At 43.2% G+C, this 21,867-nt stretch overlaps 2 protein-coding genes across 2 annotated transcripts in view; one reads left to right on the top strand and one right to left on the bottom strand.

The window, feature by feature from the left end:
- LOC128310687 (uncharacterized) overlaps positions 1 to 21,867 on the top strand; it is a 99,435-nt gene that overhangs the window by 26,595 nt on the left and 50,973 nt on the right. The gene's annotated exons all lie outside the window — the stretch shown is intronic.
- Positions 2,456 to 11,201, bottom strand: LOC128299922 (uncharacterized). The gene is made up of 2 exons (XM_053036075.1): positions 11,187 to 11,201; positions 2,456 to 3,046 (listed from the first exon to the last, which is right to left on the bottom strand). Exons 1-2 carry the CDS (start codon positions 11,199 to 11,201, stop codon positions 2,456 to 2,458), a joined length of 606 nt encoding a protein of 201 aa, XP_052892035.1.

Below are 21,867 nucleotides of genomic sequence, written 5' to 3'. Positions count from 1 at the left end.
ATGCTAAAGGAAACCTATAGTGAATGAACCACTAATATGTTGATGATGATGATAATTAGGTTTGATATTAAAATATTCCTAATTAAAACGAGTAGGTGGTTGATCAAATATTTGACTTAGTGGTAAGGTTTCCGCCTGCAAACAGGTTTCTTTCTCACTCACTACACTTGAATGTTAATCTCAAGACAAAGCCCATTGAACGGGCGCGTGTGTCAATTCAATGTAGTCTTATTATATTTTTTTTTCTTATTTATTTCCTACTTAAACTCATCATCCTCGAACAGTTGTCAGTTATCAAAAGTTAATAACTCCTTCTCTCTACCGGCACAACAACCTCAAGCTGTCTAGGCCTGCCATTCTGAATTCCTTTTACTTAATTTACCCGTAACCGGATAGCCAGTCCTGCATACGGGAGATTGGTGCGGATGGGATTTTGTCCCGGTCCTGCCGTATGAACAAAAGGCGCCGCTACCAAATACATAACCGGGCCAAAAGTTAAAATGTACGGGTTCTAATATACGCTGAGCACAATTCTCAGATGCGGAACTCACATCGACAAAAAGTCACATCTTGCGGCTGTTATACCACTGGATTATAGTTCCTAGGTCCTGCCTGTATAGTTTGGCACTGCTTTGCTGGCGTTTATGTCCCTTCCTCTGTCCCTTCTCAGTGAAGTTGAATTAAAATTAAAAATGGTAGTGAATTTTAAAAATAATAATTTCGGTTCCTCCAAATGGAAAATATAAATGAAAAATAAGTAACTTAAAGTAGAAATACAGAAAATTGTTAATCTTCCACTTAATGTAGTAGAAAACCATGATGCATAACAAACGACGGAAGGCGTTCATAAATCATAAACCACAAGTTGATAAATTTTAAAATTGGTCGATGAAAACTAACTGAAGGTACGCAATAGTCAGTCCTGCAGAGTAAAAGCGTATGTTTTGTTATGTAGTGATTTACACCCAGCCAGAACAATATCTGAATGTTGTGGGAAAAATGAAAGTGAAAGTGAAATAATTTAGACATTCAACCAATGTACTTGTACGGTTGGTGTGCATGTGTCTGTTTTGTGTTAAACGATAGTAGCTTAGAATGTTATATTATTTGAACTCAGAATGATGTTTGTATAACCCACACACACACTTTTAAAAAATCGCACAATCTATCCAGTTCCGGAACACGTTCCTTAAAATGATTGTAGGGATCGAAGAGGCAAAAAGTAAACATAACCTTCGTCAATTTACATCGCACACTTTCCATTACTATTCAGCACGCGTGTGCAGTCTTTTACATACACGGTATTTGTAGTTGGTTAGATGGGATTGCCAACACAAGATCGTCCCAAAATCATTTACTACCCTACAGGTGGGATCAGAACAAGGGGCAAAAGAACTTGAAGCAGAAAATCCTATTAAGCTCTATTTGCACTCAACAAATCGTTCCTCCTAATTCTATTTCCTCTGATATACGGTCTAATGCTTGCTTATTTCTGCCCTTACACCAACAAAACTCTTCCCGACTGGCATTTTCGTATTATCTATTGAATCTGTTTGCATATCTACTTCGTCGCTCATGCCGCCTGTTAAATTTCTATTGTACCAACACGTGTGTGTTGCCAACCTACACTTGCAATGCACAAATGGACAAGCGGTGTGAATGGGTACGTGGTTCCATTTATACAGGTGTGCTGAAATTTTAACATATGACAAAGCCCACCGAATGAACATTCAAATAGATAGAAGATCAATATTTACGGAGAAGCTCCTTCACAGTTTCTCCATTATTTTGCTTGTTTTTCTATTAACGGTATACATCTAGAGCCGGATAGTGTTCAGAGTAGTGCGTTGCTGAGCACTAAGACCAGCATATAAATAGGACAGCGGTCTGATGTCGAGAAGTTTGAGTTTGTATCATTTGAAAAAAAGAGAATATATTTGAACGTTCATATACATTACCACTTTTGAACACTCTACAGAAATTCATCATAACGCACCACAACGGATGATGTCTGAACGGATAGCAGAAGAGTGCATTGGTGCAGGAGTATGCATTGATAAAAAAGTGTATACGATAAAAAAAGACGATTCCGAAGGGTAGTGTCATCTCGTATTGAAAAAACGTTTATTTAAGATGAGATTGGAATTTATTTCAATCGAATCGTTTCTTCATTCTCACTGTGTGCTTTCTTGTGAGCTAGATAAAAATGAAGGTATTCATCCATTCGGTCTTCGCTGGATAGGACGATGGAAGTCCTTCGATTTCTAATGATGATGACATGATGATGGCCCTATGAAATGTCTTTTCAATCGGATGAAACAACAACACCGTATGCAAACATCTAAAAACTTAACACATACATGCTATAACAATGATAACAACATGGGAGTTCTAGTCCACCGTGCGTTGCGAATCCCTGAGCACTCGGTAGCCGTAACGGCGGTATAGCTAGGTTCTAGAACTGCTGATACCGTGCCGGACCTGACGGGGGACCGTAGGATGGTGATGGTGGACCGTACTGCTTGTGGGGTTCCTTTTCGCCCTCCTTGTACTTGATGAAGTACACCTCGGGTTTGTTGGGTTCGGTCGTTTCTTGCACCGGAATTTCCACCGGAACGGGATCTTCCGGCTTCTTGACCAGCACGTACACGAGCGTCTTGTGTTCGTCCTGTGGCTGCGGTGGAATCACCTGCTTGATCGGCGCTGGCGGTGCGGGCGCCTTGATGAAGATGATTTTGTAATGTTTCTTGGCAATGGGTGCCTCCAGGACGGGACTTCTTATGATTTCGGTTGGTTCCTCCGGTGGAACGTGCACATAAACGTTCTTGGTGATCAGTTTGGGCGGTGGGCCATACTCACGGGCCGGTGGACCATACACGGCAGGCGGTGGTGGACCATACTCTTCTGCTGGTGGCCCATATTCTGGTTTCGGTGCGCCATATTCATACTGGGGAAGTTGCTGTTGTTTCGCCGGCACAACAATGCGTGCACGGGGCGGTTCCGGTTCTGGGCGTGCTAGCGTGCACACGATGCAGGCAAACAGGATCTAAAACAAGAGGTTCGAATAAAAGAGGCACGATTAATCAACAAATGATACAAAAACGGCCGTACAATGGTACAATTGTTATTAATTCATCATAAATCGTGTCTGTTTTCCATTATTACTGTAATATCAAATGTCAGCTACGGTTCTATTTTTTAATGGATACTTAAATGTAGTTTCATAGCTAATTTATCAGCGTACCTCGTACACTGAAACGTGTTGATTGCGCTACAGTTTAATCCATCGGAAGAAATGCATGTCGCTGGTTGTCACACATGATGTGATAAAATAAACCAATATTTGAACGCACATGCGTCAAAGGAAGCTTTTATCGGAAACGAAATCCTACAGATCCGGTCTAAGGTAGATAAATGTGTGCATCAACCTAAATTGGAGTTTCTATCGCTCCCCTGCTAAACCAGTATCATCCACACCCCCAAACGCTTTGCTTTCGTTTATCCACAACGTTTGACCAAGGAAGCACGTGATGCCAATGAATTTTATACAGTTTCCCGTACATTAAAACACCTGTCAGTTTCGGTTTCGAGCGGGAAGGTTCTACATGAAACAAAACCCCTAACCCAACGCTGTGTTGCTGTCGCGGAAGCGGATACGGAGTTTGCGCTCGGTTCGTGCCATCGTGCCAAACCTGGTTCGGAAAATGGTATTACGGGGAAGTCGAAAAATTTCGTTCGTGAATAATGTCATCGAAATTTTTGGCTATGTTGTTTGTTGTCGACTATGGGCGACTGGGTTTTGATTTTAGCGAATTGCACACGGGTACGGTACGGGTCCGTGGTACCGAAACCGCACAGAAAGCTTCCGCGTCTACTATCAGCGCATCGTGTGACGGCTTATTGTCAGCCACGGCAACATTCGCATGGAAAGCACTGTAGACTGTTACGGGACGGTAAAGTCACACTGGTCCTATCATCGAACGCCATCGCTTCGTAGCCGACACTGTGTGGCATCGATAAGCGCACCCAATTAATGCACAGCGTCCCGGGTGAAGGCGTAACACGTTGCGTCAAATGCATTTCGCCGTCGGACCACCGGACCACCGGATGGACCATGTTTGGTTTGTTTGCACTTCCCGCTCACTTGGGTATTGACCGCAACGCAACGCAGGGTTGGGGTTTTCCGTGTGACAAAAACGCATTGTAAAATCGTTTCGCATTATTGCAACTCTGTCCAACCGCTGCTGTTTGTGCCTGTTTTGAAATGCGCGGTACACGCGGCTCACGGTACTTTTATTTCTGTTGCAACAAGCGTGGCATTGAGGGATCCTAGGTATTACGCTACCTTCCGTTATGGTTCCTCCGCCAACGGTGTCGGATTAATTTATTCGTGCGGCGTTAGGCAGGCAAAGAACATTGCGTGGCGTTTCACTTCACATGTTGTGGATTTAAAATTGCACTCCGATGCGTTAACTAACCATGAAACATGAATAAGTTTGTTGATAACGCAAATTGGTGATACATATTTTAGCAAGCCCATAAGTATATTAGCTTTTATGATAATTGTTCAATGTGTATTGCTGTTTTCAGACAGATTACATTCAACAGTTGTTTTCATTTCTAAAGATACAATTTTTCGCTTCAGTAGGTTGAAGTTTCACTGAGGAAATAGAAAATATAGCAAGAATAGATTCAATATTTGCTTTCTGCTATACAACTGTTGCGTTTTAGTGTATACATTAAACCAAACAAGTGGAATAGAAAATTCAGTTGGTTGAATAATAGCAATGATTATGAACTTATCAGTGTAAAAAAGTGGGTAAGGCATAATTAAAATTGAAACATCAATATGCGAAAGAAAAAGCATTAATGACAAAGGTGGGAGGTAAATAATGCTTACCCTCAGTTCTTGGAAACCCGACTAAAAGCATTGAGAACGGTTGATGCGGTCGAATGAAACCGATCGAAACGAAACGGTGAAGTATGAAACACATTTATCGATCCACACAATGTTCCAGGTACTAGGTTTTTCTAATCCCCGTGTTTTTGGATTTGAATGTTCAATCCGGTGCTGTTTGCTAACGTCCCTTCGTGCTTCGACTAATCAGTGAATGTAACAAAATTGTCACTTTCAATCGAGTGACTTTTGGGATCGAGCAGCTATAGCCCCCTTCGGCGTGAGAATGCGGGGCGGGAGATGGAAATAAAGCTCATGGAACAATCTGGAAACAGTTCGGAGAAGATCAATCCCTTCAATTGAAATGATGGGCCCCTTGGGAGGAAGCTGGAAATGGAAGGTCCACAGGAAATTTCGCTCCGGTGCGCTCAAAAAGCTTTCTGGAAAACCGGCCGCCGCTCTTCGTTGTGGGTTTATTTGAAAAAAAAAGACTAGAAAGCTAGATAATGCAAAGTGTCCGGGGAAAGAGCAGAAGCAATGGTTCCCCTTGCTCCAGGTGGTGGACGGGAAGAAGAAAAATCACCGGAAGTTTGCATCCGCCCTCGGTGCAAATTTTTTCGTGATCGTTTTTCCAACCATTGCGTCTTCTCGAGTCCTACCGGGTAAATCGTTCGCCCTGTTGTATGTCGATATTTATTTAAATGTCGGTGTCTAAGAAAAATGGGTTTCTTTCCGGCACGATTGATAGGAGGCACCCGGGGGGAGGGGAGGTCCTAGTGGAGTCTGCGTTCTTCGGTGTTTTCCGTAGCGGGGCGCGTTAATCCGCCAAACTCTCCGGCAGGTCCAATTGATTGGCTTGTCCACCACTACGCTACCCTTCACCCCGGATGCTCCGTGCACGTGTCACATCTTCAGTGACAAGAATCAGAGGAACGTAACAGAGAGCGAACACAAGGGAACGGTTTTGGCGAGAAGTGCGCGGTAAACTTGAATGGTGGGAAAAATGGTTTTCCAAAATGAAATTTATTACCCGTGCCATATCACCGCGAAATGGGTGTCTTTCATTGTCTGCTGGTGGGCGAAAAGGGAGGAACTCGGGCTGACGACTGGCACGGAGACGGACGGAGGCTCGTGCAAGCCAGCTACCGGCAAGACAAATGGCAAGAGATGAAAATGAAGATGAGGAAGAAAATTCGTGGAAAAAAACTTTACCTACATCCTTTCCTTTCCCGTTGCTTGGCTGATCGCTGAGGCACAGTGTAACGCTGGGATCAGGATCTCGGCTAGCGGCGAGTAAGCAGCAGAACGAGCGAGAAGACAAAATTAATACCACCCCTCCCCCCTAGTACCAAGTCTCAGCCAGCGTGCTTGGGAAAAGTCGTAAGAAAAGCCCTGAGAAGCCACCGAGGGCACCGTCAACAATAAAAGTGTGGAGTACTTTACTTGTGCAAAGTTTCCCAGCGCGCAATAAGCGCGTGGTCGAGGTGAAATAAATATGTAGTAAACAGTCCCAACACTGTCGAAACCGGCATCGTACATTGCAGCTCCGCTTTCCGAGTGAGGACGGTGGTTTGTTTCGAACTTTCCACCTCACGATGGTGTGAACAATGCTCGAAAGTGTACGGCTTCACTCTCTCCAGGTCGGATTGCTGGTGCGCTATAAGCTAGATCAACCGCTTGGTTTAATTTGTGCTATTGATTCTTCTTGATTCGCGTACACCCCCATCCCCCCCGATACGGTGTACCGGCTCAGCACCAACACGCCAGCAGCTAAATAATCGCCAAGCGCTCAACCGTTTTATTTATACAATCTTCTCTCGGTTCCCGAGCATTCAAGCGGTGTGGAACGAACTGACCACAATCATGTCACTTTCGTCCGGTCTATTGCATCCGAGCTGGATGCTGGACCATTTTTTTTCTGCTCTGCCCACATTCCCATTCTCCTTTTGGTTCAGGTTTTTTTTTATTTGGTGGAAATTGCTGGAAAAATGCTGGCAAGCAGGGATGGCAACCTCTGCTGGGTGGTGAAAATGTGTGAAGGCGTGAAATTTTAATGACATCTCAGGCTCGACCAAACACCGCCCGTCGTTCGGACACGCTCGGTTGAATTGGTTACCGAGCCGTGCGCTTATAATTGTCCTTCCGCCACTGTCGGTGACAAACATTTGGGCATTCGTATCCTGCCGCGTGCCTTACGCTGTTGGTGACCCCCCATCCACTGTCCCCCCATGCTAGGTGTGCTGTGGTTACGTGAGCTCGTATGAAACTGTTACGAGGAATGTGTCGTTTGCTTCGTTGTGCTTTTTCCGATTTTTATAGTCCATCTTTAGTGGGTGGGTGGCCGCCGCCGTACCGGAAATGTCCGCTATTACTGAGCGCCCGAAATCTCGCGCGAAGCTCCGTGGGGAACGTGTTTTGTTGACTTAGGATCTTACTCGCTGCTACTTTCTCAAAAAACAACGTTTCGTCGATGGGATCGCTGGAAATCGTTATAGTAAAACAAGATGACACGAGACGACGACCCTTCCTATCGGGTCGATCGTGTTTTAATCAAGTTTTGCTGAGCTACATTTAATGATGATTGAAAAAAGCGCTTCAAGTTTTCTGTGACCCGAGTTGGCGGGAACGCATATCGATATCAAAATGTGCTTAGATGACCATTTTTTTGTTGCGTGCTACATATCGACCAAAAAAAGAAATGCAAAATGTCACCAAAGTCAAATGATGATAGAGATTTTTTTTTGTGGTCTGTGTGTGTGCAGTACCTAAACCCTTCGTGCTAAGCAAAAAAAAAAACAAACTAACGCGCACCGACGATTTTTTTGCTACAACGGGGGGGGGGGGGGGGGGGGGGGGGGGGGGGGGGAAGAAAGTGAACTTTTTCCTCAATAGCATTTTTTTTTTCTTCATGGCATTTATGTTACATAGTGTTCGTTCCATCGTTTCCTTCGTGTCCTGATTGCGGTTGCAATCAAAAGTTGATGAGTCAAGCGGAAGCGCGCTCGGCGGTTGATAAGCGTGGATTCGATCGCTTCGAGGTTTTTGCATGAGTCTCGGGGAGAAAGTGCTTTTCCTTTGCATTACTAATGATGTGCAATAGAAGAAGTGCATCGTTCGCAGACGTGTTGTAATTGAGCCGTATGACGATTATCACTTTTATCAAAGAGCATCCAATTAACAAAACACTTTTCAAATGTAATTAACAACCGAGCAAGTTACAAAGGCTTTTGTATATGATTTGGTGGATCTATAGAACTACTATTTATAGAAATTTTGGGATCCAAATGTTTAATATTGTTTGAAAATAAGACATTGATCTTTATCTCCTATTGCTTACTTCTTTTATCAGTGGTTTTGTTATGCTTCTTTTATTGTTTTAAAAACTCTCTCTATTTCTCTCTCTCCCCCTCTAGTACTGAAGCAGTCGAGTCGCATTGTGAAGATCCATATAAAACATATGGTTTGGCGAAACCACAAATGGATTTCCGATTGCATGATTTATTCATCTTGCAGCCCCTTGCGACAGGGTGTGGGGTGTTACGCTTTGTGCCATCTCACCGCCACAGCCGCCATGCATTAAAACGCTCCGCCAAATGGATATGGTGCTGCTGCTTGACAGTTGAAGATGGTCCGCTTTCGTTGGTGGCACCGAAATGTCTTTTGAATCGATAAGTAATGGACAAAATGAGACAAGCAACCGGGAAAACTGTCTTCTCGGTGCAATGCTCTCCTATAATGACCCCGTTTGCATGCAGCGTGTATCAGTGGAGTTTGATAGTGTACCAGTTTTGGGGTCCGAGCGACGACGACTAAATTTGGTCGCCAAAAAATGTGCAGCCAAACAGCGACTAGACTCTGCAGTGTGCTGTTTTTCGAGCCGCCCGGAGTATGTGCATTTTGTTCACACATCATGGCAATAATATTTACATACAAAAGGCATTGACGCTAGCGGTCGGGCACTGCTGCACGTTCGTGGAAACGTGGCGTGCTGTAGGGCTGGTAGCCCATCGACCCAGAGATCAACCGGAGATGGTTGGTACATCAATCACCGTGCCCGCAGGCAGTCCGTACCGATCCCTGGCTACGATGCATGCAACCGCAAATGACGATGACGTCAGCGGCGACAGCCCCGTTACTCATCTATATGAAAATGATCCGATTTAAACGATTACCCACCCCACCCCCACTCGAAACCGTATTGGCCGGGTGCGCTTTTCCGAAGCGATTTCCATTTCGGTCCGTTTGGATCACAGTGTGTCGTCCAGCGTCTGACAAATACCCTGCCTGATTGGGTCTGTGTGTGTGTGTGTTCCCGCTATTTTCGTTCTCGATCGACGGGCGGACGGGCGGTTTCTCATCAAAACGCATCATGCTGATATCCTTTTTATCCGCACATATTCGCATATCGGTACGGGAGCCTGAAGTATCATGTTGCCGTGATGATGTTTTTCGATAAACACGAGATTCCCGACCGTTGCGTGGTTTTGGGGCAAGGTTTTTGGAAGCAAATAAAAGTAGGAAGAAGATGGATGCGGGGGGGGGGGGGGGGATCCGATGGGGGGATCGAGTCGAGAGCCTCGCTCTAAATGACCAAACACCGTTAGCGTTTGCTGACGATTTGCGTCGCTGTGTCGTCGGAGGGTTTGCGAACGGAGCAAACAGAATTAGAAATTGATTCCGTGCTATCCGTTTGTTGGATTGTTTTTCTAGCTTTGGTTTCGATTTTATTATTTCGTGTTCCTGTTTGCTTGTTTGTTTGTGTACTCGTTTAGCGGCCCATACGCGTGCGATCGAATCTTGCTATGTTATTTCTTTGCGGGAGAGAAAAGTACATTAATTGCGGTAGTTTAATATATCTATAAGTTCGATTCTCTTGGGTATAGAGCAGCTCACATAAGGCTTTTTTAAAATAATTATTCGATATTCATTTAAAGTGCACTTGCACTATTTTTTCCCCAAAAACACACAAAGACGCTTGGCATGGCAAAGTTGCATAAAAGCGGACAGAATTTTTCATCGTTTTTAACGCATCTCAAGCGAGATGGCGCCTGAAAGTTGCAATACCGTAATGATGCTGGCAAAATACATGTTGCCGGGCAGTAAAAATTGCATTTTACTTTCCGAAAATATGCTCGAACCGATCGGTTTCACGCTAGTTTTACAACCATTAATTTAATTGATATTACCGTCATCAAATGCGTTTCCGCTTGATTGAGGGCATACCGCTTTTTTTTTTGTTTCGCATCTAGATCCCGTTGTGTTGTCGGGCACACTCGATACGGTGCAATATAAAATCTCTATTAATTTTATTTTCAGCAAAAAATAATCCTTTTCGGTCGTAAAACTTCATGGTCTATAAAAAAACGCAGGGCAGTCCATGTTCCGGCAGTGAGTGAATATGATTAGTCGCTTTAGCGAGTTTCATCGCGCGCGTTTGCATTCCCGACATAGAAGAACTTTTGTTTTGGCGAGAGTTTATCGAATCGTAGTAGATTTAACACTTGTATTGAGGTTTTATGTTTAAGGAGGGCTGTTTTTTAATAACCGACGATACCGTTTATTGTACCCAAAATGAGTTTGCTTGCATTATTTAAGGCTTACTTATTTCGAAAACTGAAAACTGAAGCTAAATAAGCGTTAAAAAGAGATTAAACCGTTGCTGTGAAAACTCATTGAAACCACACACACAAACAATCACACAAACGTAGCGGCCATAACTACACAAACAAAAAACAATAAAATGACGAATATACACGGATGCCACGGAACTGCACTGCTGCAAGCATTCCGGCGTGTTCCGGAACTTGTTTCGTCAATATTTCACTGTTTTGTTTTTCATTTGTGGGTTTTGGAATATTGTTAGCCCCCGTACCCGCTGTCAATTTTTCACTTTTGGTTACTCTAATTTATTAATGGCGTGGTTTGGTTCCACGGTTTCTGTGTTTGTTAATGCTCTTCTGTTCTTTTATTTCTGTGAGCCATTTCAGTGTGCCGATTCGTGGGAACTGCTATTGGTGTGTTTTGCTGAAACGTGATCCTACACATAACGAGGAAAAAACACACTGCTTCACGCTTCTCTGCCCAAAGCTCCGTGTGGCGTCGGTGATGCTCGAGACAGCGGGCACAAATTAAGTCATGAAAGGAACGAAACTGGCGCTCTGTACGCATTCAGAGTACGCCAACCGGTTGTGTATTATATGGCACTCGGAAATCAAATCCTCTTCACACCGTAAGGGAACGAGGGCAGGAATAAATAACGTTCCGGAAGCAAACATCAACAAAAACTCACCAGGAAGGATTTCATCGTTTTACAAATTTGACGTGCTTTTTTTTCTTTCTATCGCTGGGACAAACTTTTAACCGAATTGTCACAATGTGTTCGAACGTGTCCGCACTGACCCGATCGGGGGTTTGGTTTGGGGGTTTTAGTCGCACACGCACAGGTCCGAACGCGCAGCCCAGACACTAACAAAACGCGGTCCAGATATATCCGTCACTCCGGTCCGACAAAATCCTGCACCGACAATGACTGAAATTCGTTCGAAGCAAATTGCTTTTATATCGAAAATAAATGGCTGGTGCGATTTTTGTGCTTTGAATACGTGCACCAAGGGGGTTAAAAGCAATGGCGATCCATTGCGATGCAAATAGGATGCTTGTATTTAGTGACAGTTGGAGGAGGGGGCGATGGGGAGACATGAGAGATCATCCCACTTTTCACCCCCACCGCGCCAGCCCAATCCATGCGTCAGGATTCAAATGAAGCCGCGCGCGAAATGGTGGTGGAGTGAAATTGAAATAAATTACTCACTTATTCGGCCAGGTTCGATTGCGTCGTGTGCGTGCGATGGATTACCTGCCGAGTGCCCCGAGTGAGCCCCGAAAGTGAGCGCGCTGATTGTGTTCAGTTTCGGGTGCGACAAATTTGTACGACGTGACGTTCGGTCTGAAATGGTTGGTTGGTAGTTTGCCGAACAGTTTCGAATGTGATCGGGATGTTAAGTATTAGCATGACCGAGGCAGGTAGTGGCTGTCGATGATGCGCGTGCCGGTACCGGGTAAGACCGATCGGGACAGCGAAAGTGTCTTCACTTTTCTAGTGCATTCTGGCCCAGTGTCTGTTAAACGCATTAAAGAGCAGCTGAACTTGACCTTTATAAGCGTATTTTGATACACTGGACGGCGCTTTCATAATGTTTACGGTTTATAATGCCAGGTCTGCATGGTATGTGTATGATTGCATAATTGTAGTAATGGCCATTCACATTGACGGAATAATTACGTTTGATTTGGTATTGCGTGGAACTATTTTCATGATTGACATTATCCAAATTTCACTAAAAGCTACGCGCTAACTAGTGTAATCGTAAGTAGCGCAAAGTGCAATAAGTAAAACATGATCCTCGTCATTTTGATTCATTTTTCGCCAATCAATTATTTTCCAAGGCACCTTTTTTTCTAATTAAATAGCTTGTTCCGAATCTGCGTACTGAAACAAAAACGAAAACATTGTGGGTGGGAGAAAAAGGAACCGAAAACCACACATAAAACAAAACACAAAAAGCACTCGTAAATTTTCCTCCAGACCGCACATCCGAGTGCAATGAAACGAGTTCAGGATTGCTCTGCACCAAAGAGCGGAAAAAAGCTCGTCCAAAATTTACTCAAAACTACCAACCGATCATCGCGTTGGTGGTGTATTGGACCAGCGAATAAAGTAAACTCAAAAAAGCAAACATAGAGCTGCAGGATTTCCTGTACCGTCAGCCCCAGCTGGCTGGTCAGGGCCAGCGGGAAAACAAATTGACGATCCAATCTCCGCCAACTACGGGCATTGGGCATGTTTTTCTCGAAACCGTTTTGCTCATTAAAAACCATATTCCAGCGGGACACGGTGGATCGGTTGAGATCGTTTGAGCGAATTGGGTCGTTTAGGGGGGAGGTCGTGGGTGAGCACGAGCTCATATAATGATAGCAAGTGCATAAGGAGCAACCGAACTACCCGGCTTCTGATGCTTTTACGATGGCGATGGGTGGGGAACTGCGGAAGCCCACTCAATATCCAATAAACCATGGTGTTGGCAGGCTCCGAACCATAGGAGGTCAACATAACAACAACCTTCCACCGTGCGGCTAGCCACCCCCCACCCGTCCGGCCGGCATCTTGAAGGGCCCGTGCAATGATAGTACTTTTCCACCCGTGCTTCCGTGGGGTCCGGGGTTTGCTGACTTTGGGTTCGGTTGATTGCACAAGTACGTGAGTGCTGTTGTTTATGGGAAGTGGAAGTGCATAATATAATAATGAATATATGCGACAACATGGGAGTTTGCCCGGTTGGCCCGGTTGCCCCGTTCAAGGTTCTGTTCGAGTGCAGACATTTCGCTGTATGGGTAACACGGCGAGAGAGCTACTAGTGCGCGTGCATGTGCATATCTGCTTGGGGCTGGCAAATTATAGGCAATCGTGCGCTTCGGGGGAGCGCTGGCAAACGACAACTGCTTCCGCTGGCATTTTTGATGGCAAGTCTTCGAGGGGGGTTTTAACGGGGGCAAAATGCTAAAGTTTCGTCTGTCTTGTCTCTTGGTGGCCAAGCGGAGCAGTCAAATGTCGTCTTTTATCTTTTCCAATCTCTTTCCGCCATTCGTTCGCTGCTGCGAATCGTTGGTGGCGTTGGCGATGGCAGCATGATGGCTGGTCTCGCCAGGAAGGCATACCGGATGTTGTCTGTCTTGTACGGTACGTGTCAACTTTAAGGTTGGCCACCATCCCTAAGCCGTGGCACGCTCACAAAGCGTCTCGTTCTCCCGTTCGGTTTATCTGGCGTTCGGGGCTTCCGGCTTCTGGATACCGGCATGATGAACGTGCCGGCTGAATGTACTGCAACACACTCCAGACAAACTTCAACGACTGCTTGTGCGACATTTACGATATGCGAATGTATTATCTAGCCTTTGGCTGGTTCCGGTTCTCTTTCGATACCCGCTGGCTGTCCGTTGGCAAATCCCGTGTCCTCGTAACACAGGGACGAAAGAAGGAAAGCCTATCGTGGCAGCAATAGAAAAATGCATCTTGATCAGCACCATAAAATGGCCGCACAAACGGCAAACGAGTGAGAAACACGGGTACACGGGTAAATGCAGTAGCAAACGACCCGTAGCGACGCTTCTTCCCACATTCTACGGCACCATGCGAGCAGAAACATTACGCGAGGAAGCGTAAACATAGGTGAAATTGCCATTATTTCAACACAGCAAACTTGTGCGCCACATTCCGATGCCAGTCTTTATAGTGGTCCTTGCAAACCAGTAACTTTTCTCACTGCACTGCACTCAGCCGTTCGGTGAGGTGCATTTTTGCATTGGACGAAAAAAAATTCCCACGCGCGTGGACTTAGTGCATCACTTATGCGTGCGTTTTCTTTCCATGTATTAAGGAAATGTTTGGCTATCGAGAGTGCAATCGAATGCATTTGTATGTATTCCAAATATTGATCAAAGCGACTCGACTCTGCGTTCGTGCAGTTGCATTCAGAAGAATGCGATGCATTCGGATCGATACACTAGTTCGTTCCCTTCCGTTGAGTATTCCTTTTTGGCAGCGTTCCGATTTAGAGTAGAGTGCAAAAAATAAAAATGAATAAATAAAAGTTTGAGACTGAAATATAGTTTGCAGCTAACAGTCAGCGACATAGTTCTTCGCCTTCGCCCACAACTTCCGTTTTGTTACGAGTTACGCTGATGGAAGCTAGTGAAATAAATATTAAAAGGCACCATGTTCCTATGTGTACGTATGTAACTTCCTTTGCTTTCTTGCTATTTTTGACCTATTTACCTGATTTTGCAATTGGGCTCATTGTCTCGTAGCGAATCGATTTCCTATTGGGCTCGAACCCAATTAAGGTCATCTGAGTTTGCTGTCCAAGATGGCATTTATTTGACAATTTTATTGTTATTTATTTGTGGCATCAAAACATCAACGGTTCAAATTGGTTAGTTAAGCTTTTAAGGACCTTTTATATGATGTTGTTATGGAACATAAATAGAATAGGTGTTAAATTAGGACTTTATGATTAGCAAAGATTTCAAGAATTTATGTGTTGTGTTTGTTTACACTTTTTACAACACTACGAGCTAGCAGGATAAACGGACGCATCATGACAGATTAGCAACACTATAGAAATGAAACAAATGAACTGAATGAACTGATGAACTGAATGAACGATAGAATAAACAGTTGAAAATTGTAAGCCCGCAAGTGATCACGCATCTACCACGGATAATACACATCATTGGCTACGCCGTGTAACTTATAATTAACAGTAAACAGATTTTTTAGCTGTTGGACACTTCTTTAATGCTTGTTAATCATGTTTGCATTTCTATTTAAACTCTTTGACTAATATGTTATGAGTTATTAGATTTCTTAAAATGCTTTACTAAAGCTACTATTTAGCATTGTCTAATATACCAAAGAGCATTTTGTGAAGAGTGAATAACTTTCCATAAGTCGTTGTCGTTACGTAGTATTGGGTCATCGACCAACCAGCTATTAAAGAGCCTCGCTAGATTATGCTTTAAAGTGCTCATTTATTGAACCAGACGTAATTATCGTTCTCGTTTCGTATTCTCCCAATATTTGAATAATGACTCACGATGTAACGCAAACATGAATTAGTCATAGTGTTCTGTTTGTTCAAAAAAGCATGGTTGGTTAATCGGAACAACAGTTAAAAAAAATCGCATCGCCATGCAGGAGCACACAAAACCGTGGAAAAAACAAACGACACATTCGCTGGTATCAAATTTAATAATAGAAAAACATTACCTTTTTCATAAATTATGTATCATTTGCACAAACACCAAGCCTAAACCGAGGCGAAAGCATTTGCACGCTGCATACAAATAAGGTGGCATGCGCGCTTGTGTTGCTGTTAGTGCTCGGGAATGGCGCTTAATTACGAAGCAATCGCCCTGATGGCATTGCAGTGTCCCAGACAGGGGTGCATGAAGAATGAAGCGGGGCTGAGGATGAAGCGAAATGCATTCCTTGCGATGGGTATGAGTATGTTCGGATCGAAAGCAGACCGAAATGTGGGACAAGTGATGGAACGTGTCCAATGGCACGAAGATTGTGAGACTAATTCAATCGACGAGACCATTTTTTTGTTTCTTTTTTCCCCTTTTGCACATTGCATGTTCCTCCACTACGACGTTAATGGGCTACCAATAAACGACAGAAGCATGACACGCTGCACAAGACGACCATTCGGCATTCGAGAAATGGGAAAGATGCAACAAATTGGTCCGTACCCTTTTGGAAGCTGACATCAGATAGATCAAGGTTATTCGAAACATTGATTTCTGTTATCTTGCTTGTTTCACAAATGTGTATTTAATCAGCGCTTTGTGTTACGTATCGAAGGTAGTAAAGGACGCAGAACGTCAAATTATTCCTTACACGCGTAGAAATTTTTTATTGTGTACTAACATGTTTAAAGTAAGGCTTTAAGTAATAGCAAGGTTGTGCCCACACTTTGACATGTTTTGCTAGTGACCGCCCGTTTTATGACATCGATTGTGTAAAACGAGCATCATAAATATTGCACACGCACGCGAGTCCTAATGGTAGTCAAAGGCGTCAACGCAAACGTTACGGCCGAATGCAACGTAACCACCCAACGACCGCATCGGAAAGCCGCAGGTGTGACATAAAAAATCCTAATCAGGAAAATGCCATAAATCAAAGCGCCTGACCGTCGGGGCACACACAACAGCGGCAGGCTTCGAATTGCGCCCATCTCGTTTGGGGCCCGTTGTCGTCTTCGGTCGACATACACCCGGCGACCAGGGCTATTAAAGGAAGAAAGGGTTGTATCCAGCTAGGTCATCCCCCTACTTGTCAATGCAGTGAGCAATAAAAATTTGTTACCACAAATGGTCAAACGAAACGATACGATGTATCTGGTAGGCGTTTCGGAAAGGACCGTACAAAACCGGAAACCTCTCTTTCTTTCACTCTCTCTCTCTCTTTCGCTCTTTATCCGGAATCCAGCTGACAGCTGTTGTGTTGCTTGCTTAAGTACTACAAATTTTTATCTAACCGCCCAGTCTACATAGCGGATCGTACTCATCGTATCTTGGGACCTGTTGAGCTCAACTGGGTTGTGACCAAAATTGCAAAACAGCCAAACCGAAGGACAAGTTTCACGTAGATCCTTTGATCGTTTGTAGATCAGCCCACCACACGTTCATACAGGGACAGGAAGCAAAGTTGGTTGGTGAAAAATTTAATTTTCCCTCCATCTGTGTGCTGTGGGGCGCGTTCTTTCGTTGCCTCGGCGAAAGAGCCGATCACGCAAAAACTTTATCCGGAAGTAAAACGCAAAGACCACCGTTATGTGCACCATTGTCGGTTGTTCCATTCCTCCCCTAGCCATGCAGGTTTTATGTGCAGCAGAGCTAAAACTTTCTCCGGTCCCAGCGAAACGCCGAGTGCCGACAGATGAGTAACATAAAAATTAAACACGTGAAAGAAGGGGGAAAAGCAGATGATTAACAAAGGGTGTGGATAAAGTCAAATAAAACTTTGCAAACTTTGAGTGCGATTGCAGTGAACCAGTTCATTGATAGCAAAAGACGGTGACCGTATCCACCGTGGGTTTCGGGAGTTTGTTGGTGCGAGCTGTGCATACGACATTCCCCAAAAGCCCCCGAGTAATGCACACGCGCCACTTGCATAGTAAATGAGCTTTTTTGCGTTGCGCGTCGGTCTGTCCACAGGCAATAGGAGGAGAATCGCAGACCGTGGAAAACCCATCCGTCGAATGTGCACTCGTCGGGTTGTGTGGTTGGGGGCTGCGTTCGGGATACAATTATACAATCAACCGCGAATGACCGCGACCATACGAATAGCGCGTACACCACGTCCGCAATGTAAAAGCGAAAGCCACAAACTGTGCGGTCAGGTCCCGTTGGGATAAAGGTGGCAGGACGGGACGGGGTATGTAGGATATTACCCAACGATACTTTTGTGGCAGCGATAACGAAAACGACAACACTGCTCTGGCCTTCCTGCTGCTGTACGGTACGTGTGGTGCAGTAATTTTATTGATGAATTGAATAATGGTAGCTTTGTAACGGATGAGTTTTGTTTGTTGTTTGGACTTGTAACGCCTGCAGCTTGTCGGGTTTATTTTTTTACTAAATTTAAAAAAGAAAATCCCCAATTTCCTTAAGTTAATGGATAGCAATCTGGGAATGAAAACCCTATTACCGATAGGAGAATCAACCAAGATTTCTAACTAGATAATTAATTGCATGAATGATAAGAAGGCAATCCGATGGCATAGTGGCAGCAGTGCTGTTCCTTCACATTGCTGTGAACCATTCTCTTAGCGTGATATAGCCAAAGTCCAGCATGGAAGGCATGACCTAAGGTCAAAAATTTAAAATTATTATTACTAATGTCGGCGCCGGTCTTCACACGATAGAATCGGTCCAAAATCCCATCCGGACCAACTCGCTCTAGCAAAAACTAACTATCCAGCTACGTGGTAAAATAAGTTAAGCAAGCCAGAAATGGCAGGCATGGCCTACTGGGTCGCTACGCCTAGAGGAAGTATCCAAATACAAGTACAATTTGTTAATCTAAGATTCTCTGAGTCTGAGAATCATGTACTAATTTGCTCTTTGAGTTATAGTAAATCATTATGCTCTATATAGCGATAAACATAGGGACCCCCTTTGTTTGTTCAGATGGAAGCTTATTCTTATTTAATAATAAAGCAAAGTTTGCTAGTTTTGTTAGCAATTTTCAGATATTGATTGTAATGCTTTAGCACATTAGCATTAACATTAGCATCTGGAATCCTCTGTACCTTAGTAACTTCATAAACATCTTAATAATAGAAATGATGGAAAATAGAATCGATCGACTGATTAGAACTCCTATCATAGCAGGAATCTACTTTTTTTGTACTTCATTATTTATTAGTATGTTATACAATTATTTGCTGCTGTGGTTGAAAAACATTTATTACAAAATTACAAAGTGATTACAGCTACGATACGAGTTCGTTTAGCGTTGGCTAGAGAACTTGAAGGTTGTCAACTGTCGAGCGTATTAAGAGGAAAGCGAGAACACGGAGATAATGATTGATTTTGTAGACCTCCATTTTGTGACCTGCCTGTCGAAGTAGAATATGAATTCGATGTCCTTATAACAACACTCATTCACTCGATATTGACCCTGAGCACCAAACCCCTCTGTACTACTAAAAATCCTCGAGAATACTTATTTAAATATCTGCAAGTGTCTGCAAGAGGTGCTTGGTTTAAAATTGAAGTAGAATTTTAGAAATGGAGAAATGATCATAAAATTGAAATATAAATTTAAAAATGAAGAGAAAATGGAATTCATTTCTCCATTTTGTGCATCGAACACAAAGACTTCGAGTTCTCAGGGACTTAATTTGGCAGTTATTGAAATGATATGTATTTTGAGAACTTAAAAAATCCTCGATATAGAAAATACAGGAAGAAAGGGCCTTATAAAAATGCCTTGTAAAAATTTTCAGCCTAAATTGGGGTTCACAATATGACGAAAAGGCGTCATACTAAATTATATAATTCAATACTTTGATACACATCATTACACTATAAAATACCTCGAGCCATAATTACTACATTAAACAAATGCATAATAATGAATTTATTTTTGTATGTTAGCTCAATGGACTCAATTGTTTGTGGAATGAAATCATAGCGAATAGTTTCATAAACGTTGAAACATTTCCACACATAAGTGTCATTCGGTGTGCGCATTTTAATTACGCCCGTTCTCCATAGAGAAAATGCCTTCAAGGATGCACGAAATAGTTTCTGTACACCCTCAAGAGCTGTTTGGGGCTCCCCAAGGTTTTTTTGCAACCGCTTTAAACGTTCCAAACTCATACAGCAAAAATCATTAGCTTTGTTTTCTGACGTCGGAGCAAGATGCAACTTTAACCAACAACCAACTGCACGGCGCAGGGGAAGGTGCGCGCTGAGGGTTATGCTGCAAAGTATCTGTGAGTACATAATATGTTCCCCCACATCGACAGTTTTCGTCGGTTTTGGTTGAGGGCGTTTAGTTGGTTGGTTTGTGTCGAAAAATCAATTTACCCCATTTTATGACACTCGAAAGTGTAACCATTTTGCCCCAGAGAACGTTCTGCTCTTTTTCGCAAAGCTTATGTGTGCGGCAGACAACTTTTACATAAGACGAACCTGGCTCTCGGTGGCTGCAAAGTGGCACTGTTTCATGGAAGATTTTTCATTACACACATACTTCGTTATTTGAGCGTGTTCGGTCGTGATGCATCCTTCGGATCGGCTACTGAAGTGCCCGTTTCCGGCGAGACTTTCGCCCAAGAGATTACTTTTCATATGATAGTTTTCTTTCACAACTGGTGTGGTGTCTTAGTGCTGTGCTGTGTGGTTGCTTTACGTTCCGATGTGGATTTCTGAAGCAGGGCAGGCAGTTTTCAAGCAGCGCGCTCACGTTTTCTGTTTCAAGTTGGAGTTTCCTCTTTCTACTACAATTTGACACGACGATGCTTGTCATCCTTGTGTGCCTTAGTCTTGTGCTAACCGACCTTAAACGTTGTTAGATGCACAGTTTAGTTTAGTATCGAACAAATGACAGAACGAAAGGATGTGTAAATATGTAATAGATAATAGTGGACAATACTTTGGAACGTAATTTATCAGAGCATTACACAAACAGACAAATTATTTACAGCTTTAAAACAATAATGGTTTATTGGTCGTGGGTATTTTTCAAACTTTTAAAAGGTGCACTCATTTTAGCCCCCCCCCCCCCCCCCCTTTTGTTCTATAAATCAACATTTTAATCCTAACATCTCTTGAGGTCTATTAAGAACCTTTGTTCACTGTTGTGTGTATACGCCAAAGGGGAAAAAATGTTACAACAGCGAAAAAGCGAGAAATTGTAATAAACGGCAATATTCCCTGATGGAAAATTGCTCATAAATTTATGCTCGATGGTTACATACCGAACAGAATTGAGTGTTCATTTCAATTACAATTATGATTTTTCACATAAATCAACTTTATTACTTTCTCCATCGATTTATTCAACCGTTTTCATGACGGACTCGTGTGTGACTGCTTGTGTTGTTTCGCATTTAAATGATATCGGAATTGAGTTTGAGCACAGTTCTCAGTAGCGTTCCGTTATATCGTGGTTTCCCCACAACATCAAGGTGAAAATGGATTGGCGGTAGCAAATGTAAAAACAAAGAGCAAGAAAAACATGAACCAAATGGAAAACACAATCCACTCACACTCTCACACGGCGTAGCCGTCGAAAAACGTTCAATTGAACCATAAAATGACGATGGGACCTTTTTTTTGTTCGCAAAATTAGCCGAACTGAATTGAAATTGTGATTAAAAATGAAAACGATAAATAATTAAATATGAAACCTACTTCATTATTATTGTGTTTCTAGGATCGTCTGTCTTGTTTGTCTGTTAGGTTTCCCACTCCCCATACGAATGTGCTTTGAAGTAACCAAAACCAGTTACCACACTTGATGCAAATAATTTAATTTACCATTGAACAAGGCTTTAAGCTTTCCTTCGGCAACAAATCAATCGCAAAATTGTTCAATTAAATGAGAACTCCTTTCGCCTCTAATATGTATTCGTCTCAAAATATGTATTCGTCATCGGCATGTTATTAAGAAGTAAAAAGCGTCTCGATTCGCTTGTTATAAAGCCATAAACATATTTATAGAGGACGGATAATCGTAAAAGATTATATCAAATATTATTCGCATTTAGTGCAGCCATTATGACGTTCGACAAGCTGCTTGCTTCCAGTTATGTTCTGTCTCGTTTCATTTTACTCTTTGCTGTATTGCGTCGTGTGCGTCCTTCGAACCCTTACATCCTCACAAAGCAGCG

Source organism: Anopheles moucheti, chromosome 2 (genome assembly GCF_943734755.1).
Source record: "Anopheles moucheti chromosome 2, idAnoMoucSN_F20_07, whole genome shotgun sequence".
Classification (NCBI taxonomy): Eukaryota; Metazoa; Arthropoda; class Insecta; order Diptera; family Culicidae; genus Anopheles; species Anopheles moucheti.
Note: the sequence above shows the minus strand (reverse complement) of the source record. Positions and strands in the feature narration are given on the sequence as shown.